Here is a 26,894-nt window from a genome sequence, read left to right as displayed (position 1 = left end):
TGGACTAGATATAGCAATACAAAATATAACATATATACGTAATATTTACATACTATATGTTCAGTATAATATATATACCGATATATTATATCTATATAACAATGACCATGTACAATATTACAGTCTATGTGACAGCTGCAGCATAAAATAGAGAATAGATCCAGCAGAAAATAGACATTGTGGAGGTATCTCTCCTCCGGGTTCTTCAGACCACCAGGTACTGACATCACAGCTCCGTTCAGGGTTCAGAACACTGGTTTATTCCTCAATAGTCTGGTGTGCTTTTCAGCAATTGTCTTTTGTGTGTGTCAGTCTCGCTCGTGCTCCAACTCCAACTTTCCAACCCGGCTGCTGCCTTTTAACAAAGCGACAGGTGATTAGCTAAGCAGGCCCAGGTGGGCCATCTACGCAACTGTCGCAGATGTCAAAGCCGGTCCTGGCACACCCCGCTTCGCTGCAGGTTTGCAGGCCACGCCTCTCCCCCACAGACGTTAAAAATAAAGAGAGGTAGCTAACATGTCAGGTGTCAGATAATAGACATCTATTGCTGTATGGCCAGTGTTTTATACAGTCACATGATTAGACATGTCATATCAAGTTAAAATAATTTGGTTATATTTAGATTTAATACATATGTAAAGTAACAGTACTCTTACTTGAGTACAATATCTGGCTACTCTACCCACCTCCGATAATTGAATAGAATAGAATAGAAAGTACTTTTTTGATCCCTGGGGGATAGTCAGTACCACAGTTCGCTCACAATAGACAATAATAATAATGAATAATATATAACGTATATTATATAATATATTAATAGTATGAATATATTCTACATATATTCTACATTTAAGTGCAGTCAAGGAACATATGCATTATACAGTCTGTTGGCTGTCTGTATGAAGGACCTCCTTTGTTGTTCCGTTTTGCATTTAGGGAGTCCGAGCCTTCCACTGAACGTGCTCATTCTCTCCACAAGGTCCGAGTGTAGTGGGTGGGAGGTGTTGTCCATAATGGCTAGGAGTTTTGCTAGACTTCTCCTCTCTGACACCACCGCCAGAGAGTCCAGCTCCACTCCCACCACGTTACTGGCCTTCTCTACCAGCTTGTCCTGTCTGTTTGTGTCCCTCACTCTTAGCCCGCTGCCCCAGCAAGCCACGGCGTACAAGAAGGCACCTGCCACCACTGACTCGTAGAACATCTTCAACATCTTTGTACAGACGTTGAAGGATCCTAGCCTCCTGAGGAAGTAGAGGCGGCTCTGTCCCTTCTTGTAGAATTCCTCAGCGTGTTTTGACCCATTCAGCTTTTAACAGACAACCCGAACTGGCACCGGGTTAACAATGAGCCCGGCGCTGAAAAAGGGTCCTTAGGGCTGAGAGGTGATGGCTAGCAGGATGTCGTCCAAGTAGACGAACAGAAACGGCAAGTCAGGTAAAACAGAGTCCATCAACCGCTGGAAAGTCTGTGCGGCGCTCTTAAGACCAAAAGGCATTCGTAAAAATTTGAACGGTCCAAATTGGGTGATGAATGCTGTCTTTGGGATAACAAGAGGGGTGGACCGGCACCTGATGACAACCCCGGACGACATCTACCTTAGAAAACAGTTTTACCAGCCAAGTTGGCGGAAACATCTTGTGCGTAGGGGACTGGATATTGGTCCGGGGTAGTCGCGTCGTTGAGTCTGTGGTAATCACCGCATGGCCTCCAACCACCTCCCTGCTTCTCCACCATGTGGAGGGGCGACGCCCACTGGCTGTCTGAGCGGCGAATGATTCCGAGGCGTTCCATGGTCTCGAATTCAGCTCTAGCGATGGAGAGTTTGCAGGGTCCAGGGGCCGGGCTCGTGCTTGCAAGGAAACCTTGAGCGGTTGTGTGAGTTCATGGCCAGAAGACCTGACTTGTAAACAAATGTACGATCCCTGGGCGCCACACCTGCTCTCTGGGTGGCTGCGGCCGTCCGTACTCTGGCTCTAATGTACACTGGGAGTCAAATATATTGTACATACAAATACACATACTGTATACTCACATACACACCCTTATTCATACATACAGTATGTAGGTACTGAGGCTTCCACATACATACACAAATACAGTACATACCTACATACTCAAAGTACATACATCCACACGCACAGTCACTGTACAATCATACATATACACATACTGTACGTATACATTCACTGTACAAACATACATATACACATACTGTACGTATACATTCACTGTACAAACATACATATACTGTACATATACATTCACTGTACAAATGTGCATATACACATACTGTACATATACATTCACTGTACAAACATACTGTACGTATACATTCACTGTACAAATATGCATATACACATACTGTACATATACATTCACTGTACAAACATACTGTACATACACATTCACTCTACAAACATATGTATACACATACTGTACATATACATTCACTGTACAAACACATACACATACTGTACGTATACATTCACTGTACAAATATGCATATACACATACTGTACATATACATTCACTCCACAAACATACATACTGTACATATACATTTATTGTACAATCATACATATACACATACTGTACGTATACATTCACTGTACAAACATACATATACATATGCTGTACATATACATTCACTGTACAAATGTGCATATACATATACTGTACATACACATTCACTGTACAAATGTGCATATACACATACTGTACATATACATTCACTGTACAAACATACTGTACGTATACATTCACTGTAAAAATATGCATATACACATACTGTACATATACATTCACTGTACAAACATACTGTACGTATACATTCACTGTACAAATATGCATATACACATACTGTACATATACATTCACTCTACAAACATATGTATACACATACTGTACATGTACATTCACTGTACAAACACATACACATACTGTACGTATACATTCACTGTACAAATATGCATATACACATACTGTACATATACATTCACTCTACAAACATACATACTGTACATATACATTTATTGTACAAACATACGTATACACATACTGTACATATACATTCACTGCACGAATATACATATACACATACTGTATGTATACATTTACTGTACAAACATACATGAACACATACTGTACATATGCATTCACTGTACAAACATACACATACTGTACATATACATTCACTGTACAAACATACATATACACATACTGTACATATACATTTACTGTACAAACATACATACTGTAGATATACATTCACTGTACAAACATACATACTGTACATATACATTTATTGTACAAACATACATATACACATACTGTACATATACATTCACTGCACAAATATACATATACACATACTGTACATATACATTCACTGTACAAACATATAAAATATACATTGGAGTTTTGTCCCTCCAGAGTTTTGTCCCTCCAGAGTTTTGTACTTTGATTATTATTTCTCAACTGTTTGTAAATGGTGAAAATTATAAATAAACGTTTCTAAGAAAAAAAAGGCGTGTGAAGATAACATTAAAGAAGCGGTGGCTACTAGACCTCCTCTAATGTCTCCCGTTTATTATTTTATTAGATAAGTACACAGGACACGCGGCTACATTAAAGACAATAACTTGTTTTTACACGTCATTTTTGAAGTTGAAATAATTCATTCATATATGTACTTTACGAGTTATTTTCATTGAGGACAATAATAAAAAAAATGTTTTGGTTTTACATGTCATCTCTAAAGTCAAAATAAGTGTATTATTTTTTAATCGCTGATTCACTACCTCGCACTGATTTTATTTTGCCGTTTTCCGGAAGTTGACGGGCCAGACGAGTACTCGTCGTCTGATTGGCTCTGTGTGGACACGTGACGTGCCGTCACGTGAGCTGCGAAACAACAATCCGTCCGCAAGGGTCATGGCGGCAGCAGACGCGTCTTTTTTGAAGTTTTAACAAGTCTTAGCCCTAAAGGTCATCAAGTGGTGAAAGTAGACGTGCAAACGCGGCCGAGCAAGACGACTTTAGACGGCTTGTGCGCGCGCGATAGGCCAAGGTTTGACCGGAAGTGGACAAACAGTCTCTACGTCTGACTCAACCTGCGAGGTAAACAAGCTCGTCGAAGTAAAGTCGCTTGGAATTCAGCGAGGTAATGTCGGTCAACATCATCATAAATATGTCTACCAGTAGTATAAATAGTTGTGTTATGCATTAGAAACGCTTGACTCGTGTTGTATTTTTACAGCAATAATCGGTCACGTGACGGACCAAGTCATCCACTGATTGGCTGCGAACGAAGTCACGTGTTAGTAGACTTTCATTTCTCAAACTGCTTGTCCTCTTTTCGTCGGCGCATTACAGGAAGTGGCCCCGATGGCGTCTTGACGGCCGCGCTCATGTTCCCGAGGGAGGAGATCCGGCAGTTTCATCAGGGAGAGGCGGAGCCTCGGTGTCGCCACGCCCACTTCGTTTTGACGTCACCCGGCCCGAGCCACCTGCGGGTCGTTTCCGCCGGGCCACTGTATTAGGTACGCCTGTCAATAAAGCCCACTTCCTGCGCCCGCGCCATGTCTCTGGAGGCGCCCGCGTCGGACTCTGCGCCGTTCTTGTCTGACGACGACAGCGAGGCGGAGGAGAGGGAGGAGGCGGCGGAGAGGGAGGAGCCTGCGAGCGGCGTGTCGGCCACGCGCGCGGTGGTGACGGTGCTGGTCCTGTGCTACATCAACCTCCTCAACTACATGGACAGGTTCACGGTGGCAGGTACGCACGCTGGTAGGACACGCCCACAACGCACCTTCACCTGCCCTTTCTCCGCCAGGCGTTCTTCCCGACATCGAGCATTACTTCGGGATCGACGACGGCAAGTCGGGCCTGCTCCAAACGGGTAAGCGGAAGCGGGCGTGGACAGGTGCGGCCGTCTGTGAGCTCACTTCCTGTTTGCTCAGTCTTCATCTGCAGCTACATGGTCCTGGCGCCGCTCTTCGGTTACCTGGGCGACAGGTACAACAGGAAGTGGATCATGAGCGGCGGCATCGCCTTCTGGTCCCTGGTGACGCTCGCCAGCTCCTACACGCCCAAGGAGGTGAGTGGGGGGGGGGGGGGGGGAGCCTGAAATTGTGGGCGTGTTCACCTGTCTTCCTGTGCCACAGCACTTCTGGGCGCTGCTGCTGACCCGCGGCCTGGTGGGCGTGGGCGAGGCCAGCTACTCCACAATCGCGCCCACCATCATCGCCGACCTCTTCGTCAAAGAGACCAGGACAAACATGCTGTCTGTCTTTTACTTCGCCATCCCGGTGGGCAGGTAGGCGGAGCCTCACGCACGCCGCTCCTCGAGACACCTGAAATGTGACGGTCTTGTCGCCACCAGCGGTCTGGGCTACATCGTGGGCTCGCAAGTCAGCAACGTGACGGAGGACTGGCACTGGGCGCTGCGGGTGGGTGGAGTGCGTGTGTGCGTGTGCATGTCTGCTGGGTGCTCACTTCCTGTGCCGCAGGTGACACCAGCGTTGGGGCTGCTGGCGGTGCTGCTGCTGCTCCTGGTGGTGCAGGAGCCCAAACGCGGCGCCATAGAAGCCCGGCACCAACACCAGCTGCACCGGACCAGCTGGCTGAGCGACCTGCGGGCCCTGAGCACCAAGTAAGATCGCCATGGCGACGTTTCAACTGTCCCGAAGACTGAAGGTTGTGTTTGTGTCCTCAACACCACCTTCATCTTGCCTTTGTGTCCTCAACACCACATTCATCTTGTTTTTGTGTCCTCAACACCACCTTCATCTTGTCTTTGTGTCCTCAACACCACCTTCATCTTGTCTTTGTGTCCTCAACACCACCTTCATCTTGTCTTTGTGTCCCCGGCACCTCCTTCATCTTGTTTTTGTGTCCCCAGCACCTCCTTCATCTTGTCTTTGTGTCCCCAGCACCTCCATCTTGTTTTTGTGTCCTCAACACCACCTTAATTTTGTTGTTGTGTCCTCAACACCACATTCATTTTGTTTTTGTGTCCTCAACACCGCCTTCATCTTGTTTTTGTGTCCTCAACACCGCCTTCATCTTGTCTTTGTGTCCCCGGCACCTCCTTCATCTTGTCTTTGTGTCCTCAACACCACATTCATCTTGTTTTTGTGTCCTCAACACCGCCTTCATCTTGTCTTTGTTTCCCCGGCACCTCCTTCATCTTGTCTTTGTGTCCTCAGCACCTCCTTCATCTTGTCTTTGTGTCCTCAACACCGCCTTCATCTTGTCCTTGTGTCCCCGGCACCTCCTTCATTTTGTCTTTTTTCCCCGGCACCTCCTTCATCTTGTCTATGTGTCCTCAACACCACCTTCATCTTGTCTTTGTGTCCCCGGCACCTCCTTCATCTTGTCTTTGTTTCCCTGGCACCTCCTTCATCTTGTGTTTGTGTCCTCAACACCACATTCATCTTGTTTTTGTGTCCTCAACACCGCCTTCATCTTGTCTTTGTGTCCCCAGCACCTCCATCTTGTTTTTGTGTCCTCAACACCACCTTAATTTTGTTGTTGTGTCCTCAACACCACATTCATTTTGTTTTTGTGTCCTCAACACCGCCTTCATTTTGTTTTTGTGTCCTCAACACCGCCTTCATCTTGTCTTTGTGTCCCCAGCACCTCCATCTTGTTTTTGTGTCCTCAACACCACCTTAATTTTGTTGTTGTGTCCTCAACACCACATTCATCTTGTTTTTGTGTCCTCAACACCGCCTTCATCTTGTCTTTGTGTCCCCAGCACCTCCATCTTGTTTTTGTGTCCTCAACACCACCTTCATTTTGTTGTTGTGTCCTCAACACCACATTCATTTTGTTTTTGTGTCCTCAACACCTCCTTCATCGTGTTTTTGTGTCCCCAGCACCTCCTTCATCTTGTCTTTGTGTCCTCAACACCACCTTAATTTTGTTGTTGTGTCCTCAACACCACATTCATTTTGTTTTTGTGTCCTCAACACCGCCTTCATCTTGTTTTTGTGTCCCCAGCACCTCCTCCATCTTGTTTTTGTGTCCTCAACACCACCTTAATTTTGTTGTTGTGTCCTCAACACCTCCTTCATCGTGTTTTTGTGTCCCCAGCACCTCCTCCATCTTGTTTTTGTGTCCTCAACACCACCTTAATTTTGTTGTTGTGTCCTCAACACCACATTCATTTTGTTTTTGTGTCCTCAACACCGCCTTCATCTTGTTTTTGTGTCCTCAACACCGCCTTCATCTTGTCTTTGTGTCCCCGGCACCTCCTTCATCTTGTCTTTGTGTCCTCAGCACCACCTTCATCTTGTCTTTGTGTCCTCAACACCACATTCATCTTGTTTTTGTGTCCTCAACACCGCCTTCATCTTGTCTTTGTGTCCCCGGCACCTCCTTCATCTTGTCTTTGTGTCCCCGGCACCTCCTTCATCTTGTCTTTGTTTCCCCGGAACCTCCTTCATCTTGTCTTTGTGTCCTCAACACCACCTTCATCTTGTCTTTGTGTCCCCGGCACCTCCTTCATCTTGTCTATGTGTCCTCAACACCACCTTCATCTTGTCTTTGTGTCCCCGGCACCACCTTCATCTTGTCTTTGTGTCCTCAACACCTCCTTCATCTTGTCTTTGTTTCCCCGGCACCTCCTTCATCTTGTCTTTGTGTCCTCAACACCACCATCATCTTGTCTTTGTGTCCCCGGCACCACCTTCATCTTGTCTTTGTTTCCCCGGCACCTCCTTCATCTTGTGTTTGTGTCCTCAACACCACCTTCATCTTGTCTTTGTGTCCCCGGCACCACCTTCATCTTGTCTTTGTGTCCCCGGCACCACCTTCATCTTGTCTTTGTGTCCTCAACACCTCCTTCATCTTGTCTTTGTTTCCCCGGCACCACCTTCATCTTGTCTTTGTTTCCCCGGCACCTCCTTCATCTTGTGTTTGTGTCCTCAACACCACCTTCATCTTGTCTTTGTGTCCCCGGCACCACCTTCATCTTGTCTTTGTTTCCCCGGCACCTCCTTCATCTTGTGTTTGTGTCCTCAGCACCTCCTTCATCTTGTCTTTGCTTCCCCGGCACCTCCTTCATCTTGTCTTTGTGTCCTCAACACCACCTTCATCTTGTCTTTGTGTCCCCGGCACCTCCTTCATCCTGTCTTTGTGTCCTCAACACCACCTTCATCTTGTCTTTGTGTCCCCGGCACCTCCTTCATCTTGTCTTTGTGTCCCCGCCACCTCCTTCATCTTGTCTTTGTGTCCCCAGCACCTCCTTCTTCTTGTTTTTGTGTCCCCAGCACCGCCTTCTTCTTGTTTTTGTGTCCCCGGCACCTCCTTCATCTTGTTTTTGTGTCCCCAGCACCTCCTTCATCTTGTCTTTGTGTCCCCAGCACCTCCTTCATCTTGTCTTTGTGTCCCCGCCACCTCCTTCATCTTGTCTTTGTGTCCCCAGCACCTCCTTCTTCTTGTTTTTGTGTCCCCAGCACCGCCTTCATCTTGTTTTTGTGTCCTCAACACCACCTTCATTTGTTTTTGTGTCCTCAACACCACTTTAATCCTGTATTTGTGTCCCCGGCACCTCCTTCATCTTGTCTTTGTGTCCTCAGCACCACTTTAATCTTGTTTTTGTGTCCTCAGCACCACCTCAATCTTGTTTTTGTGTCCCCAGCACCACATGCTTTGCTTTGTGTCCTCGGCACCACCTTCATCTTGTTTTTGTGTCCTCAGCACCACCTTAATCCTGTCTTTGTGTCCCCGGCACCTCCTTCATCTTGTCTTTGTGTCCCCAGCACCACCTTCATCTTGTTTTTAATGTCCTCAGCACCACTTTAATCTTGTTTTTGTGTCCTCAGCACCACCTTAATCTTGTTTTTGTGTCCCCAGCACCACATGTTTTGCTTTGTGTCCTCGGCACCACCTTTGTCTTGTTTTTGTGTCCTCAGCACCACCTTAATCCTGTCTTTGTGTCCCCAGCACCACATTCATCTTGTCTTTGTGTCCCCGGCACCTCCTTCATCTTGTCTTTGTGTCCCCAGCACCTCCTTCATCTTGTTTTTGTGTCCTCAACACCACCTTCATCTTGTCTTTGTGTCCCCGGCACCTCCTTCATCTTGTCTTTGTATCCCCAGCACCACCTTCATCTTGTTTTTAGTGTCCTCAGCACCACTTTAATCTTGTTTTTGTGTCCTCAGCACCACCTTAATCTTGTTTTTGTGTCCCCAGCACCACATGCTTTGCTTTGTGTCCTCGGCACCACCTTTGTCTTGTTTTTGTGTCCTCAGCACCACCTTAATCCTGTCTTTGTGTCCTCAACACCACCTTCATCTCGTCTTTGTGTCCCTGGCACCTCCTTCATCTTGTCTTTGTGTCCCCAGCACCTCCTTTATCTTGTCTTTGTGTCCTCAACACCACCTTCATCTTGTCTTTGTGTCCCTGGCACCTCCTTCATCTTGTCTTTGTGTCCTCAACACCACCTTCATCTTGTCTTTGTGTCCCTGGCACCTCCTTCATCTTGTCTTTGTGTCCCCAGCACCTCCTTTATCTTGTCTTTGTGTCCTCAACACCACCTTCATCTTGTCTTTGTGTCCCTGGCACCACCTTCATCTTGTCTTTGTGTCCCTGGCACCTCCTTCATCTTGTCTTTGTGTCCCTAGCACCTCCTTCATCTTGTCTTTGTGTCCCCAGCACCTCCTTCATCTTGTCTTTGTGTCCTCAACACCACCTTCATCTTGTCTTTGTGTCCCTGGCACCTCCTTCATCTTGTCTTTGTGTCCTCAGCACCTCCTTCATCTTGTCTTTGTGTCCTCAGCACCTCCTTCATCTTGTCTTTGTGTCCTCAGCACCTCCTTCATCTTGTCTTTGTGTCCCCAGCACCTCCTTCATCTTGTCTTTGTGTCCCCGGCACCTCCTTCATCTTGTCTTTGTGTCCTCAACACCACCTTCATCTTGTCTTTGTGTCCTCGGCACCTCCTTCATCTTGTCTTTGTGTCCTCAACACCACCTTCATCTTGTCTTTGTGTCCCTGGCACCTCCTTCATCTTGTCTTTGTGTCCTCAGCACCTCCTTCATCTTGTCTTTGTGTCCCCGGCACCTCCTTCATCTTGTCTTTGTGTCCTCAACACCACCTTCATCTTGTCTTTGTGTCCTCGGCACCTCCTTCATCTTGTCTTTGTGTCCCCGGCACCTCCTTCATCTTGTCTTTGTGTCCTCAACACCTCCTTCATCTTGTCTTTGTGTCCTCGGCACCTCCTTCATCTTGTCTTTGTGTCCTCTTCACCTCCTTCATCTTGTCTTTGTGTCCTCAGCACCTCCTTCATCTTGTCTTTGTGTCCTCAGCACCTCCTTCATCTTGTCTTTGTGTCCCCAGCACCTCCTTCATCTTGTCTTTGTGTCCCCGGCACCTCCTTCATCTTGTCTTTGTGTCCTCAACACCACCTTCATCTTGTCTTTGTGTCCTCGGCACCTCCTTCATCTTGTCTTTGTGTCCCCGGCACCTCCTTCATCTTGTCTTTGTGTCCTCAACACCTCCTTCATCTTGTCTTTGTGTCCTCGGCACCTCCTTCATCTTGTATTTGTGTCCTCAACACCTCCTTCATCTTGTCTTTGTGTCCTCGGCACCTCCTTCATCTTGTCTTTGTGTCCTCTTCACCTCCTTCATCTTGTCTTTGTGTCCTCAGCACCTCCTTCATCTTGTCTTTGTGTCCCCAGCACCTCCTTCATCTTGTCTTTGTGTCCCCGGCACCTCCTTCATCTTGTCTTTGTGTCCTCAACACCACCTTCATCTTGTCTTTGTGTCCTCGGCACATCCTTCATCTTGTCTTTGTGTCCCCGGCACCTCCTTCATCTTGTCTTTGTGTCCTCAACACCTCCTTCATCTTGTCTTTGTGTCCTCGGCACCTCCTTCATCTTGTATTTGTGTCCTCAACACCTCCTTCATCTTGTCTTTGTGTCCTCAGCACCTCCTTCATCTTGTCTTTGTGTCCTCAACACCACCTTCATCTTGTCTTTGTGTCCTCAACACCTCCTTCATCTTGTCTTTGTGTCCTCGGCACCTCCTTCATCTTGTATTTGTGTCCTCAACACCTCCTTCATCTTGTCTTTGTGTCCCCAGCACCTCCTTCATCTTGTCTTTGTGTCCCCGGCACCACCTTCATCTCGTCTTTGTGTCCCTGGCACCTCCTTCATCTTGTCTTTGTGTCCTCAACACCACCTTCATCTTGTCTTTGTGTCCCCAGCACCACCTTCATCTTGTCTTTGTGTCCCCAGCACCTCCTTCATCTTGTCTTTGTGTCCTCAGCACCTCCTTCATCTTGTCTTTGTGTCCTCGGCACCTCCTTCATCTTGTCTTTGTGTCCTCAACACCACCTTCATCTTGTCTTTGTGTCCCTGGCACCTCCTTCATCTTGTCTTTGTGTCCTCAGCACCTCCTTCATCTTGTCTTTGTGTCCCCAGCACCTCCTTCATCTTGTCTTTGTGTCCCCGGCACCTCCTTCATCTTGTCTTTGTGTCCTCAACACCACCTTCATCTTGTCTTTGTGTCCTCGGCACCTCCTTCATCTTGTCTTTGTGTCCCTGGCACCTCCTTCATCTTGTCTTTGTGTCCTCAACACCACCTTCATCTTGTCTTTGTGTCCTCAGCACCTCCTTCATCTTGTCTTTGTGTCCCCAGCACCTCCTTCATCTTGTCTTTGTGTCCTCAACACCACCTTCATCTTGTCTTTGTGTCCTCAGCACCTCCTTCATCTTGTCTTTGTGTCCCCAGCACCTCCTTCATCTTGTCTTTGTGTCCCCGGCACCTCCTTCATCTTGTCTTTGTGTCCCCGGCACCTCCTTCATCTTGTCTTTGTGTCCTCAGCACCTCCTTCATCTTGTCTTTGTGTCCCCAGCACCTCCTTCATCTTGTCTTTGTGTCCCCAGCACCTCTTTCATCTTGTTTTTGTGTCCTCAACACCTCCCTCATCTTGTCTTTGTGTCCTCAACACCACCTTCATCTTGTCTTTGTGTCCTCAGCACCTCCTTCATCTTGTCTTTGTGTCCCCAGCACCTCCTTCATCTTGTCTTTGTGTCCCCGGCACCTCCTTCATCTTGTCTTTGTGTCCCCGGCACCTCCTTCATCTTGTCTTTGTGTCCTCAGCACCTCCTTCATCTTGTCTTTGTGTCCCCAGCACCTCCTTCATCTTGTCTTTGTGTCCCCAGCACCTCTTTCATCTTGTTTTTGTGTCCTCAACACCTCCCTCATCTTGTCTTTGTGTCCTCAACACCACCTTCATCTTGTCTTTGTGTCCTCAGCACCTCCTTCATCTTGTCTTTGTGTCCCCAGCACCTCCTTCATCTTGTCTTTGTGTCCCCAGCACCTCCTTCATCTTGTCTTTGTGTCCTCAGCACCTCCTTCATCTTGTGTTTGTGTCCTCAGCACCTCCTTCATCTTGTCTTTGTGTCCTCAGCACCTCCTTCATCTTGTCTTTGTGTCCTCAGCACCTCCTGCATCTTGTCTTTGTGTCCTCAGCACCTCCTTCATCTTGTCTTTGTGTCCCCAGCACCTCTTTCATCTTGTCTTTGTGTCCTCAACACCACCTTCATCTTGTCTTTGTGTCCTCAACACCACCTTCATCTTGTCTTTGTGTCCTCAACACCACCTTCATCTTGTCTTTGTGTCCTCAGCACCTCCTTCATCTTGTCTTTGTGTCCCCAGCACCTCCTTCATCTTGTCTTTGTGTCCCCAGCACCTCCTTCATCTTGTCTTTGTGTCCTCAGCACCTCCTTCATCTTGTCTTTGTGTCCCCAGCACCTCTTTCATCTTGTCTTTGTGTCCTCAACACCACCTTCATCTTGTCTTTGTGTCCTCAACACCACCTTCATCTTGTCTTTGTGTCCTCAACACCACCTGCATCTTGTCTTTGTGTCCTCAGCACCTCCTTCATCTTGTCTTTGTGTCCCCAGCACCTCTTTCATCTTGTCTTTGTGTCCTCAACACCACCTTCATCTTGTCTTTGTGTCCTCAACACCACCTTCATCTTGTCTTTGTGTCCTCAGCACCTCCTTCATCTTGTCTTTGTGTCCTCAGCACCTCCTTCATCTTGTCTTTGTGTCCTCAGCACCTCCTGCATCTTGTCTTTGTGTCCTCAGCACCTCCTTCATCTTGTCTTTGTGTCCCCAGCACCTCTTTCATCTTGTCTTTGTGTCCTCAACACCACATTCATCTTGTCTTTGTGTCCTCAACACCACCTTCATCTTGTCTTTGTGTCCTCAGCACCTCCTTCATCTTGTCTTTGTGTCCTCAGCACCTCCTTCATCTTGTCTTTGTGTCCTCAGCACCTCCTGCATCTTGTCTTTGTGTCCTCAGCACCTCCTTCATCTTGTCTTTGTGTCCCCAGCACCTCTTTCATCTTGTCTTTGTGTCCTCAACACCACCTTCATCTTGTCTTTGTGTCCTCAACACCACCTTCATCTTGTCTTTGTGTCCTCAACACCACCTTCATCTTGTCTTTGTGTCCTCAGCACCTCCTTCATCTTGTCTTTGTGTCCTCAGCACCTCCTTCATCTTGTCTTTGTGTCCCCAGCACCTCCTTCATCTTGTTTTTGTGTCCTCAGCACCTCCTTCATCTTGTCTTTGTGTCCTCAGCACCTCCTTCATCTTGTCTTTGTGTCCCCAGCACCACCTTCATCTTGTCTTTGTGTCCTCAACACCTCCTTCATGTTGTCTTTGTGTCCTCAGCACCTCCTTCATCTTGTCTTTGTGTCCCCAGCACCTCCTTCATCTTGTCTTTGTGTCCTCAGCACCTCCTTCATCTTGTCTTTGTGTCCCCAGCACCTCCTTCATCTTGTCTTTGTGTCCCCAGCACCACCTTCATCTTGTCTTTGTGTCCTCAACACCTCCTTCATGTTGTCTTTGTGTCCTCAACACCACCTTCATCTTGTCTTTGTGTCCTCAGCACCTCCTTCATCTTGTCTTTGTGTCCCCAGCACCTCCTTCATCTTGTCTTTGTGTCCCCAGCACCACCTTCATCTTGTCTTTGTGTCCTCAACACCTCCTTCATGTTGTCTTTGTGTCCTCAACACCACCTTCATCTTGTCTTTGTGTCCTCAGCACCTCCTTCATCTTGTCTTTGTGTCCCCAGCACCTCCTTCATCTTGTCTTTGTGTCCCCAGCACCTCCTTCATCTTGTCTTTGTGTCCCCAGCACCTCCTTCATCTTGTCTTTGTGTCCCCAGCACCTCCTTCATCTTGTCCACCCTGGGCTTCACGGCCGTGGCCTTCGTCACAGGCTCGCTGGCTCTATGGGCCCCCACCTTCCTGCTCAGAGCGGCTGTGTTCACGGGGGAGCGAGTGCCCTGCATGAAGGGTCACTGCCCGTCTTCTGACAGGTGAGGTTACCTGCTGTTGACCCCGCCCCCAGTGCACAGCGCCGCCATTCAAACTTTTCCTCCACCAGTCTCATTTTTGGCGTCATCACGTGCGTGACGGGCGTGCTGGGCGTGGCCAGCGGCGTGCAGGCCAGCCGCCTGCTCAGGAGCAGGACGCCACGGGCGGACCCGCTGGTGTGCGCCAGTGGCCTGCTGCTGTCGGCGCCCTTCCTCTACCTGGCTGTTGTCTTCGCTCAGGCCAGCACCGTGGCCACCTATGTGAGACCTCTTTGTCCTCACTACATGCCAGCCTCATGCCAACTACATGCTAACTACATGCTAGCCGTATGCTAATTACATGCTTACTACATGCCAGCCACATGCCAACTACATGCTAACTACATTCCTACTACATGCTAGCCATATGCTAATTACATGCTTACTACATGCTCGCCACATGCTAATAACATGCTAGCTTTATGCCAATTACATGCTAACTACATGCTTGTTACATGCTAGCCATATGCTAATTACAAGATTGTTACATACTAGCCATATGCTAATTACATGTGAGCTACATGCTAGTTACAGGCTAAAAAATGCTAGCAACATGCTACCTATTGGCTAACAACATGCTAACTGCTTGCTTACTACATACTGGCTATATACCAGCTACATGCTAGTTACACAATAACAATAAACTAACGACATGCTAGCCATATGCTAATGACAGGCTTACTACATGCTAGCCTTATGCCAATTAAATGCTTACTACATGCCCACTACATGCTTGTTACGTCCTAGCCATATGCTAATTACATGCTTACAACAGGCTAGCCATATGCCACCTACATGCTTGTTACATGCTAGTCATATGCTAATTACATGATTGTTACATGCTAGCCATATGCTAATTACATGTGAGCTACATGCTAGTTACAGGCTACAAAATGCTAGATATATTCTAAACACAACATGCTAACTACTTGCTCACTGCATGCTGGCTATACACCAGCTACACGCTAGTTACACAATAGCAATATGCTAACTACATGCTAGCCATATGCTAGCTACATGTGAATTACAAGCTAGGGACATGTTAACTGCATGCCAGAAACATGTTAAAAATGCTCACTACATGCTAACTACTGTCTTGCAACATGCTAGCTATAGCAAGAAGGTTGCAACATACTAAGTACATGCTAACACCTGCAGGTGTTTATTTTCCTGGGAGAGTGCTTCCTGTCCATGAACTGGGCCATCGTAGCCGACATTCTTCTGGTAAGGACCACCTTCTCTTCTTCTCCTCCTCCTACTTCTCACCACCTTCTCTTCTCCTCCTTCGCCTTCTCACCACCTTCTCTTGTCCTCCTACTACTACTCACCTGCGTTTCTTCTCTTCTCCTCCTACTACTCACCACCTTCTCTTCTCCTCCTACTACTACTCACCACCTTCTCTTCTCCTCCTTCGCCTTCTCACCACCTTCTCTTGTCCTCCTTCTACTACTACTCACCTGCGTTTCTTCTCTTCTCCTCCTACTACTCACCACCTTCTCTTCTCCTCCTACTACTACTCACCACCTTCTCTTCTCCTCCTACTACTACTCACCTGCGTTTCTTCTCTTCTCCTCCTACTACTCACCACCTTCTCTTCTCCTCCTACTACTACTCACCACCTTCTCTTCTCCTCCTACTACTACTCACCTGCGTTTCTTCTCTTCTTCTCCTCCTCCTACTACTCACCACCTTCTCTTCTCCTCCTACTACTACTCACCTGCGTTTCTTCTCTTCTTCTCCTCCTCCTACTCACCACCTTCTCTTCTCCTCCTACTACTACTCACCTGCGTTTCTTCTCTTCTCCTCCTACTAACCACCTTCTCTTCTCCTCCTACTACTACTCACCACCTTCTCTTCTCCTCCTTCGCCTTCTCACCACCTTCTCTTGTCCTCCTTCTACTACTACTCACCTGCGTTTCTTCTCTTCTCCTCCTACTACTCACCACCTTCTCTTCTCCTCCTACTACTACTCACCACCTTCTCTTCTCCTCCTACTACTACTCACCTGCGTTTCTTCTCTTCTTCTCCTCCTCCTACTACTCACCACCTTCTCTTCTCCTACTACTACTCACCTGCGTTTCTTCTCTTCTTCTCCTCCTTCTACTACTCACCACCTTCTCTTCTCCTACTACTACTCACCTGCGTTTCTTCTCTTCTTCTCCTCCTCCCACTACTCACCACCTTCTCTCCTCCTCCTACTACTACTCACCTGCGTTTCTTCTCTTCTTCTCCTCCTCTTACTACTTCTCACCACCTTCTCTTTTCCTCCTTCTACTACTACTCACCTGCGTTTCTTCTCTTCTCCTCCTCCTCTTACTACTTCTCACCACCTTCTCTTCTCCTCCTTCTACTACTACTCACCTGCGTTTCTTCTCTTCTCCTCTTCCTCCTACTTCTCACCACCTTCTCTTCTCCTTCTACTACTACTCACGTGCGTTTCTTCTCTTCTTCTCCTCCCTCCTACTTCTCACCACCTTCTCTTCTCCTTCTACTACTACTCACGTGCGTTTCTTCTCTTCTCCTCCTCCTCCTACTTCTCACCACCTTCTCTTCTCCTTCTACTACTTCTCACGTGCGTTTCTTCTCTTCTTCTCCTCCTCCTACTACTCACCACCTTCTCTTCTCCTCCTACTACTACTCACCTGCGTTTCTTCTCTTCTTCTCCTCCTCCTACTACTCACCACCTTCTCTTCTCCTCCTACTACTACTCACCTGCGTTTCTTCTCTTCTTCTCCTCCTCCTACTACTCACCACCTTCTCTTCTCCTCCTACTACTACTCACCTGCGTTTCTTCTCTTCTTCTCCTCCTCCCACTACTCACCACCTTCTCTCCTCCTCCTACTACTACTCACCTGCGTTTCTTCTCTTCTTCTCCTCCTCTTACTACTTCTCACCACCTTCTCTTCTCCTCCTTCTACTACTACTCACCTGCGTTTCTTCTCTTCTCCTCCTCCTCTTACTACTTCTCACCACCTTCTCTTCTCCTCCTTCTACTACTACTCACCTGCGTTTCTTCTCTTCTCCTCTTCCTCCTACTTCTCACCACCTTCTCTTCTCCTTCTACTACTACTCACGTGCGTTTCTTCTCTTCTTCTCCTCCCTCCTACTTCTCACCACCTTCTCTTCTCCTTCTACTACTACTCACGTGCGTTTCTTCTCTTCTCCTCCTCCTCCTACTTCTCACCACCTTCTCTTCTCCTTCTACTACTTCTCACGTGCGTTTCTTCTCTTCTTCTCCTCCTCCTACTACTCACCACCTTCTCTTCTCCTACTACTCACCTGCGTTTCTTCTCTTCTTCTCCTCTTACTACTTCTCACCACCTTCTCTTCTCCTCCTTCTACTACTACTCACCTGCGTTTCTTCTCTTCTTCTCCTCCTCCTACTTCTCACCACCTTCTCTTCTCCTACTACTACTACTCACCTGCGTTTCTTCTCTTCTTCTCCTCCTCCTACTACTCACCACCTTCTCTTCTCCTCCTACTACTACTCACCTGCGTTTCTTCTCTTCTTCTCCTCCTCCTACTACTCACCACCTTCTCTTCTCCTCCTACTACTACTCACCTGCGTTTCTTCTCTTCTTCTCCTCCTCCCACTACTCACCACCTTCTCTCCTCCTCCTACTACTACTCACCTGCGTTTCTTCTCTTCTTCTCCTCCTCTTACTACTTCTCACCACCTTCTCTTCTCCTCCTTCTACTACTACTCACCTGCGTTTCTTCTCTTCTCCTCCTCCTCTTACTACTTCTCACCACCTTCTCTTCTCCTCCTTCTACTACTACTCACCTGCGTTTCTTCTCTTCTCCTCTTCCTCCTACTTCTCACCACCTTCTCTTCTCCTTCTACTACTACTCACGTGCGTTTCTTCTCTTCTCCTCCTCCTCCTACTTCTCACCACCTTCTCTTCTCCTTCTACTACTTCTCACGTGCGTTTCTTCTCTTCTTCTCCTCCTCCTACTACTCACCACCTTCTCTTCTCCTACTATTACTACTCACCTGCGTTTCTTCTCTTCTTCTCCTCTTACTACTTCTCACCACCTTCTCTTCTCCTCCTTCTACTACTACTCACCTGCGTTTCTTCTCTTCTTCTCCTCCTCCTCCTACTTCTCACCACCTTCTCTTCTCCTCCTTCTACTACTACTCACGTGCGTTTCTTCTCTTCTTCTCCTCCTCCTACTACTCACCACCTTCTCTTCTCCTTCTACTACTTCTCACGTGCGTTTCTTCTCTTCTTCTCCTCCTCCTACTACTCACCACCTTCTCTTCTCCTACTACTCACCTGCGTTTCTTCTCTTCTTCTCCTCTTACTACTTCTCACCACCTTCTCTTCTCCTCCTTCTACTACTACTCACCTGCGTTTCTTCTCTTCTTCTCCTCCTCCTCCTACTTCTCACCACCTTCTCTTCTCCTCCTTCTACTACTACTCACGTGCGTTTCTTCTCTTCTCCTCCTCCTCCTACTTCTCACCACCTTCTCTTCTCCTTCTACTACTTCTCACGTGCGTTTCTTCTCTTCTTCTCCTCCTCCTACTACTCACCACCTTCTCTTCTCCTACTACTCACCTGCGTTTCTTCTCTTCTTCTCCTCTTACTACTTCTCACCACCTTCTCTTCTCCTCCTTCTACTACTACTCACCTGCGTTTCTTCTCTTCTTCTCCTCCTCCTACTACTCACCACCTTCTCTTCTCCTCCTACTACTACTCACCTGCGTTTCTTCTCTTCTTCTCCTCCTCCTACTACTCACCACCTTCTCTTCTCCTCCTACTACTACTCACCTGCGTTTCTTCTCTTCTTCTCCTCCTCCCACTACTCACCACCTTCTCTCCTCCTACTACTACTCACCTGCGTTTCTTCTCTTCTTCTCCTCCTCTTACTACTTCTCACCACCTTCTCTTCTCCTCCTTCTACTACTACTCACCTGCGTTTCTTCTCTTCTCCTCCTCCTCTTACTACTTCTCACCACCTTCTCTTCTCCTCCTTCTACTACTACTCACCTGCGTTTCTTCTCTTCTCCTCTTCCTCCTACTTCTCACCACCTTCTCTTCTCCTTCTACTACTACTCACGTGCGTTTCTTCTCTTCTCCTCCTCCTCCTACTTCTCACCACCTTCTCTTCTCCTTCTACTACTTCTCACGTGCGTTTCTTCTCTTCTTCTCCTCCTCCTACTACTCACCACCTTCTCTTCTCCTACTACTACTACTCACCTGCGTTTCTTCTCTTCTTCTCCTCTTACTACTTCTCACCACCTTCTCTTCTCCTCCTTCTACTACTACTCACCTGCGTTTCTTCTCTTCTTCTCCTCCTCCTCCTACTCCTCACCACCTTCTCTTCTCCTCCTTCTACTACTACTCACGTGCGTTTCTTCTCTTCTTCTCCTCCTCCTACTACTCACCACCTTCTCTTCTCCTACTACTACTCACCTGCGTTTCTTCTCTTCTTCTCCTCCTCCTCCTACTTCTCACCACCTTCTCTTCTCCTCCTTCTACTACTACTCACGTGCGTTTCTTCACTTCTTCTCCTCCTCCTACTACTCACCACCTTCTCTTCTCCTACTACTACTCACCTGCGTTTCTTCTCTTCTTCTCCTCCTACTACTCACCACCTTCTCTTCTCCTCCTTCTACTACTACTCACCTTTGTTTCTTCTCTTCTTCTCCTCCTACTACTCACACCTTCTCTTCTCCTACTACTACTCACCTGCGTTTCTTCTCTTCTCCTCCTCCTCCGACTACTCACCACCTTCTCTTCTCCTCCTACTACTACTCACCTGCGTTTCTTCTCTTTCTACTACCACTCATCTTCTTCTTTTCCTCTCCTTCAAGCATCTTCTCCTCTCCTCCTCTCCTACTTACCTTCTCTTCTGTCAGTATGTGGTGGTTGCTACTTACCTTCTCTTCTGTCAGTATGTGGTGGTTGCTACTTACCTTCTCTTCTTCTCAGTATGTGGTGGTTGCTACTTACCTTCTCTTCTGTCAGTATGTGGTGGTTGCTACTTACCTTCTCTTCTTCTCAGTATGTGGTAGTTGCTATTTACCTTCTCTTCTTCAGTATGTGGTGGTTGCTACTTACCTTCTCTTCTTCTCAGTATGTGGTGGTTGCTACTTACCTTCTCTTCTTCTCAGTATGTGGTGGTTGCTACTTACCTTCTCTTCTGTCAGTATGTGGTGGTTGCTACTTACCTTCTCTTCTTCTCAGTATGTGGTGGTTGCTACTTACCTTCTCTTCTTCTCAGTATGTGGTGGTTGCTACTTACCTTCTATTCTTCTCAGTATGTGGTGGTTGCTACTTACCTTCTCTTCTGTCAGTATGTGGTGGTTGGTACTTACCTTCTCTTCTTCTCAGTATGTGGTGGTTGCTACTTACCTTCTATTCTTCTCAGTATGTGGTGGTTGCTACTTACCTTCTCTTCTGTCAGTATGTGGTGGTTGCTACTTACCTTCTCTTCTTCTCAGTATGTGGTGGTTGCTATTTACCTTCTCTTCTTCTCAGTATGTGGTGGTTGCTACTTACCTTCTCTTCTTCTCAGTATGTGGTGGTTGCTACTTACCTTCTCTTCTTCTCAGTATGTGGTGGTTGCTACTTACCTTCTCTTCTTCTCAGTATGTGGTAGTTGCTATTTACCTTCTCTTCTTCTCAGTATGTGGTGGTTGCTACTTACCTTCTCTTCTTCTCAGTATGTGGTGGTTGCTACTTACCTTCTCTTCTTCTCAGTATGTGGTAGTTGCTACTTACCTTCTCTTCTTCTCAGTATGTGGTGGTTGCTACTTACCTTCTCTTCTTCTCAGTATGTGGTGGTTGCTACTTACCTTCTCTTCTGTCAGTATGTGGTGGTTGCTACTTACCTTCTCTTCTTCTCAGTATGTGGTGGTTGCTATTTACCTTCTCTTCTTCTCAGTATGTGGTGGTTGCTACTTACCTTCTCTTCTTCTCAGTATGTGGTGGTTGCTATTTACCTTCTCTTCTTCTCAGTATGTGGTGGTTGCTACTTACCTTCTCTTCTTCTCAGTATGTGGTAGTTGCTACTTACCTTCTCTTCTTCTCAGTATGTGGTGGTTGCTACTTACCTTCTATTCTTCTCAGTATGTGGTGGTTGCTACTTACCTTCTCTTCTGTCAGTATGTGGTGGTTGCTACTTACCTTCTCTTCTTCTCAGTATGTGGTGGTTGCTACTTACCTTCTATTCTTCTCAGTATGTGGTGGTTGCTACTTACCTTCTCTTCTGTCAGTATGTGGTGGTTGCTACTTACCTTCTCTTCTTCTCAGTATGTGGTGGTTGCTATTTACCTTCTCTTCTTCTCAGTATGTGGTGGTTGCTACTTACCTTCTCTTCTTCTCAGTATGTGGTGGTTGCTACTTACCTTCTCTTCTTCTCAGTATGTGGTGGTTGCTACTTACCTTCTCTTCTTCTCAGTATGTGGTGGTTGCTATTTACCTTCTCTTCTTCTCAGTATGTGGTGGTTGCTACTTACCTTCTCTTCTTCTCAGTATGTGGTGGTTGCTACTTACCTTCTCTTCTTCTCAGTATGTGGTGGTTGCTATTTACCTTCTCTTCTTCTCAGTATGTGGTGGTTGCTATTTACCTTCTCTTCTTCTCAGTATGTGGTGGTTGCTACTTACCTTCTCTTCTTCTCAGTATGTGGTGGTTGCTATTTACCTTCTCTTCTTCTCAGTATGTGGTGGTTGCTACTTACCTTCTCTTCTTCTCAGTATGTGGTGGTTGCTACTTACCTTCTCTTCTTCTCAGTATGTGGTGGTTGCTATTTACCTTCTCTTCTGTCAGTATGTGGTGGTTGCTACTTACCTTCTCTTCTTCTCAGTATGTGGTGGTTGCTACTTACCTTCTCTTCTTCTCAGTATGTGGTGGTTGTTACTTACCTTCTCTTCTTCTAAGTATGTGGTGGTTGCTACTTACCTTCTCTTCTTCTAAGTATGTGGTGGTTGCTACTTACCTTCTCTTCTTCTCAGTATGTGGTGGTTGTTACTTACCTTCTCTTCTTCTCAGTATGTGGTGGTTGCTACTTACCTTCTCTTCTTCTAAGTATGTGGTGGTTGCTACTTACCTTCTCTTCTTCTCAGTATGTGGTGGTTGTTACTTACCTTCTTTTCTTCTCAGTATGTGGTGGTTGCTACTTACCTTCTCTTCTTCTCAGTATGTGGTGGTTGCTACTTACCTTCTCTTCTGTCAGTACGTGGTGGTTGCTACTTACCTTCTCTTCTTCTCAGTATGTGGTGGTTGCTATTTACCTTCTCTTCTTCTCAGTATGTGGTGGTTGCTACTTACCTTCTCTTCTTCTCAGTATGTGGTGGTTGCTACTTACCTTCTCTTCTTCTCAGTATGTGGTGGTTGCTACTTACCTTCTCTTCTTCTCAGTATGTGGTAGTTGCTATTTACCTTCTCTTCTTCTCAGTATGTGGTGGTTGCTACTTACCTTCTCTTCTTCTCAGTATGTGGTGGTTGCTACTTACCTTCTCTTCTTCTCAGTATGTGGTAGTTGCTACTTACCTTCTCTTCTTCTCAGTATGTGGTGGTTGCTACTTACCTTCTCTTCTTCTCAGTATGTGGTGGTTGCTACTTACCTTCTCTTCTGTCAGTATGTGGTGGTTGCTACTTACCTTCTCTTCTTCTCAGTATGTGGTGGTTGCTATTTACCTTCTCTTCTTCTCAGTATGTGGTGGTTGCTACTTACCTTCTCTTCTTCTCAGTATGTGGTGGTTGCTATTTACCTTCTCTTCTTCTCAGTATGTGGTGGTTGCTACTTACCTTCTCTTCTTCTCAGTATGTGGTAGTTGCTACTTACCTTCTCTTCTTCTCAGTATGTGGTGGTTGCTACTTACCTTCTATTCTTCTCAGTATGTGGTGGTTGCTACTTACCTTCTCTTCTGTCAGTATGTGGTGGTTGCTACTTACCTTCTCTTCTTCTCAGTATGTGGTGGTTGCTACTTACCTTCTATTCTTCTCAGTATGTGGTGGTTGCTACTTACCTTCTCTTCTGTCAGTATGTGGTGGTTGCTACTTACCTTCTCTTCTTCTCAGTATGTGGTGGTTGCTATTTACCTTCTCTTCTTCTCAGTATGTGGTGGTTGCTACTTACCTTCTCTTCTTCTCAGTATGTGGTGGTTGCTACTTACCTTCTCTTCTTCTCAGTATGTGGTGGTTGCTACTTACCTTCTCTTCTTCTCAGTATGTGGTGGTTGCTATTTACCTTCTCTTCTTCTCAGTATGTGGTGGTTGCTACTTACCTTCTCTTCTTCTCAGTATGTGGTGGTTGCTACTTACCTTCTCTTCTTCTCAGTATGTGGTGGTTGCTATTTACCTTCTCTTCTTCTCAGTATGTGGTGGTTGCTATTTACCTTCTCTTCTTCTCAGTATGTGGTGGTTGCTACTTACCTTCTCTTCTTCTCAGTATGTGGTGGTTGCTATTTACCTTCTCTTCTTCTCAGTATGTGGTGGTTGCTACTTACCTTCTCTTCTTCTCAGTATGTGGTGGTTGCTACTTACCTTCTCTTCTTCTCAGTATGTGGTGGTTGCTATTTACCTTCTCTTCTGTCAGTATGTGGTGGTTGCTACTCACCTTCTCTTCTTCTCAGTATGTGGTGGTTGCTACTTACCTTCTCTTCTTCTCAGTATGTGGTGGTTGTTACTTACCTTCTCTTCTTCTAAGTATGTGGTGGTTGCTACTTACCTTCTCTTCTTCTAAGTATGTGGTGGTTGCTACTTACCTTCTCTTCTTCTCAGTATGTGGTGGTTGTTACTTACCTTCTCTTCTTCTCAGTATGTGGTGGTTGCTACTTACCTTCTCTTCTTCTAAGTATGTGGTGGTTGCTACTTACCTTCTCTTCTTCTCAGTATGTGGTGGTTGCTACTTACCTTCTCTTCTTCTCAGTATGTGGTGGTTGTTACTTACCTTCTTTTCTTCTCAGTATGTGGTGGTTGCTACTTACCTTCTCTTCTTCTCAGTATGTGGTGGTTGCTACTTACCTTCTCTTCTGTCAGTACGTGGTGGTTGCTACTTACCTTCTCTTCTTCTCAGTATGTGGTGGTTGCTACTTACCTTCTCTTCTTCTCAGTATGTGGTGGTTCCTACTCGACGCTCCACCGCAGAGGCTCTACAGATCGTCATCTCACACCTGCTAGGAGATGCAGGAAGTCCCTATCTGATAGGAGTGGTGAGCTGATGCACACACACACACACACACACACACGCGCACGCACGCACGTGCACACAGGAGGGGCGGAGCCTGGCCACAGCCCAGCAGGTGTGCGGCATGTTGCAGGTGTCTGACGCCCTGAGGAAGAGAGACTCCTTCCTGTGGCAGTTCCGCTCTCTGCAGACGGCGCTGCTGCTCTGCTCCTTTGTGGCCGTGGTGGGCGGAGCTTTCTTCCTGGCCACCGCCCTCTTCATCGAGAGAGATCGCCATCGGGCGGAGAACTTCCCGCCCTCAGGTAGCATGTGTGTAGGGTCACACGACCTGACAGCGTGACGTCACATGACCTTTCTCTGGTCCGCAGACGAGGAGCCCATCGTGGTGCCACAAAGTGGGCGCTCCACTCGGGTCCCCGTGTCCAGTGTGCTCGTCTGACCGCCTGCCACCTTTTTTACCCACTCAATAAACCACCCACAGTTTTACTACCTCTTCTCTTTTCTGACCAACACTAACTACAACTCTGCTAGTCTTACACTAGTCCTCTGCTAGTGTTGTACTCCTACTCTACTAGTGTTGTACTAGTCCTCTGCTAGTGTTGTACTCCTACTCTACTAGTGTTGTACTAGTCCTCTGCTAGTGTTGTACTCCTACTTTACTGGGGTTATACTAGTCCTCTGCTAGTGTTGTAGTCCTACTCTACTAGTGTTATACTAGTCCTCTGCTAGTGTTATACTAGTCCTCTGCTAGTGTTGTAGTCCTACTCTACTAGTGTTATACTAGTCCTCTGCTAGTGTTATACTCCTACTCTACTAGTGTTATACTAGTCCTCTGCTAGTGTTATACTAGTCCTCTGCTAGTGTTGTACTCCTACTCTACTAGTGTTATACTAGTCCTCTGCTAGTGTTGTAGTCCTACTCTACTAGTGTTGTACTAGTCCTCTGCTAGTGTTGTACTCCTACTCTACTAGTGTTGTACTAGTCCTCTGCTAGTGTTGTACTCCTACTCTACTAGTGTTGTACTAGTCCTCTGCTAGTGTTGTACTCCTACTCTACTAGTGTTGTACTAGTCCTCTGCTAGTGTTGTACTCCTACTTTACTGGGGTTATACTAGTCCTCTGCTAGTGTTGTAGTCCTACTCTACTAGTGTTATACTAGTCCTCTGCTAGTGTTATACTAGTCCTCTGCTAGTGTTGTAGTCCTACTCTACTAGTGTTATACTAGTCCTCTGCTAGTGTTATACTCCTACTCTACTAGTGTTATACTAGTCCTCTGCTAGTGTTATACTAGTCCTCTGCTAGTGTTGTACTAGTCCTCTGCTAGTGTTGTAGTCCTACTCTACTAGTGTTATACTAGTCCTCTGCTAGTGTTATACTCCTACTCTACTAGTGTTATACTAGTCCTCTGCTAGTGTTGTACTCCTACTCTACTAGTGTTGTACTAGTCATCTGCTAGTGTTGTACTCCTACTCTACTTGTGTTGTATTAGTCCTCTGCTAGTGTTGTATTCCTACTCTACTAGTGTTGTACTAGTCCTCTGCTAGTGTTGTACTCCTACTTTACTGGGGTTATACTAGTCCTCTGCTAGTGTTGTAGTCCTACTCTACTAGTGTTATACTAGTCCTCTGCTAGTGTTATACTCCTACTCTACTAGTGTTATACTAGTCCTCTGCTAGTGTTGTACTCCTACTCTACTAGTGTTGTACTAGTCATCTGCTAGTGTTGTACTCCTACTCTACTTGTGTTGTACTAGTCCTCTGCTAGTGTTGTACTCCTACTCTACTAGTGTTATACTAGTCCTCTGCTAGTGTTGTACTCCTACTCTACTAGTGTTATACTAGTCCTCTGCTAGTGTTGTACTCCTACTCTACTAGTACTATACTAGTCCTCTGCTAGTGTTGTACTCCTACTCTTCTTGTGTTGTACTAGTCCTCTGCTAGTGTTGTACTCCTACTCTACTAGTGTTATACTAGTCCTCTGCTAGTGTTGTACTCCTACTCTACTAGTGTTATACTATTCCTCTGCTAGTGTTGTACTCCTACTCTACTAGTACTATACTAGTCCTCTGCTAGTGTTATACTAGTCCTCTGCTAGTGTTGTACTCCTACTCTACTAGTGTTATACTAGTCCTCTGCTAGTGTTGTACTCCTACTCTACTAGTGTTATACTAGTCCTCTGCTAATGTTGTACTCCTACTCTACTAGTGTTATACTAGTCCTCTTCTAGTGTTGTACTCCTACTCTAGTAGTGTTATACTAGTCATCTACTTGTACTACAATTCTACTGGTATTATACTGGTCCTCTGCTAGTGTTATACTACAAACCCCGTTTCCATATGAGTTGGGAAATTGTGTTAGATGTAAATATAAACAGAATACAAT

At 46.4% G+C, this 26,894-nt stretch overlaps 1 protein-coding gene across 3 annotated transcripts; it reads left to right on the top strand.

Annotated features, from left to right (window-relative positions):
- Positions 1-3,854: 3,854 nt before the first annotated feature.
- Positions 3,855-25,000, top strand: spns1 (SPNS lysolipid transporter 1, lysophospholipid). Of its 3 annotated transcripts, XM_061884343.1 has the most exons (13): positions 3,860-4,162; positions 4,375-4,773; positions 4,832-4,897; positions 4,959-5,095; positions 5,163-5,314; positions 5,381-5,447; positions 5,508-5,650; positions 14,187-14,339; positions 14,408-14,597; positions 15,534-15,599; positions 24,441-24,539; positions 24,648-24,816; positions 24,883-25,000. In XM_061884343.1, exons 2-13 carry the CDS (start codon positions 4,581-4,583, stop codon positions 24,951-24,953), a joined length of 1,506 nt encoding a protein of 501 aa, XP_061740327.1. In that variant the 5' UTR covers positions 3,860-4,162; positions 4,375-4,580; the 3' UTR covers positions 24,954-25,000. The 3 variants fall into 3 exon arrangements, with proteins under 3 accessions (XP_061740326.1, XP_061740325.1, XP_061740327.1); XM_061884342.1 differs by lacking the exons at positions 14,187-14,339; positions 14,408-14,597; positions 15,534-15,599; ... (1 more) ...; positions 24,648-24,816; positions 24,883-25,000 and adding an exon at positions 7,592-9,382 and having other exon boundaries at positions 3,855-4,119; XM_061884341.1 differs by lacking the exons at positions 14,187-14,339; positions 14,408-14,597; positions 15,534-15,599; ... (1 more) ...; positions 24,648-24,816; positions 24,883-25,000 and adding an exon at positions 7,592-9,382 and having other exon boundaries at positions 3,855-4,162.
- The last annotated feature ends 1,894 nt before the right edge of the window (positions 25,001-26,894 follow it).

The sequence above is a fragment of the Nerophis ophidion genome, linkage group LG23 (assembly GCF_033978795.1).
Source record: "Nerophis ophidion isolate RoL-2023_Sa linkage group LG23, RoL_Noph_v1.0, whole genome shotgun sequence".
Classification (NCBI taxonomy): Eukaryota; Metazoa; Chordata; class Actinopteri; order Syngnathiformes; family Syngnathidae; genus Nerophis; species Nerophis ophidion.
Note: the sequence above shows the minus strand (reverse complement) of the source record. Positions and strands in the feature narration are given on the sequence as shown.

Coding starts and splice junctions, on each gene's coding strand:
- spns1 (XM_061884342.1), top strand. CDS start 4,581: ATGTCTCTGGAGGCGCCCGCGTCGGACTCTGCGCCGTTCTTGTCTGAC. Junction 5,096..5,162: donor GCTCCTACACGCCCAAGGAG/GTGAGTGGGGGG, acceptor CCTGTGCCACAG/CACTTCTGGGCGCTGCTGCT. Junction 5,651..7,591: donor CTGCGGGCCCTGAGCACCAA/GTAAGATCGCCA, acceptor TTGTGTCCTCAA/CACCTCCTTCATCTTGTCTT.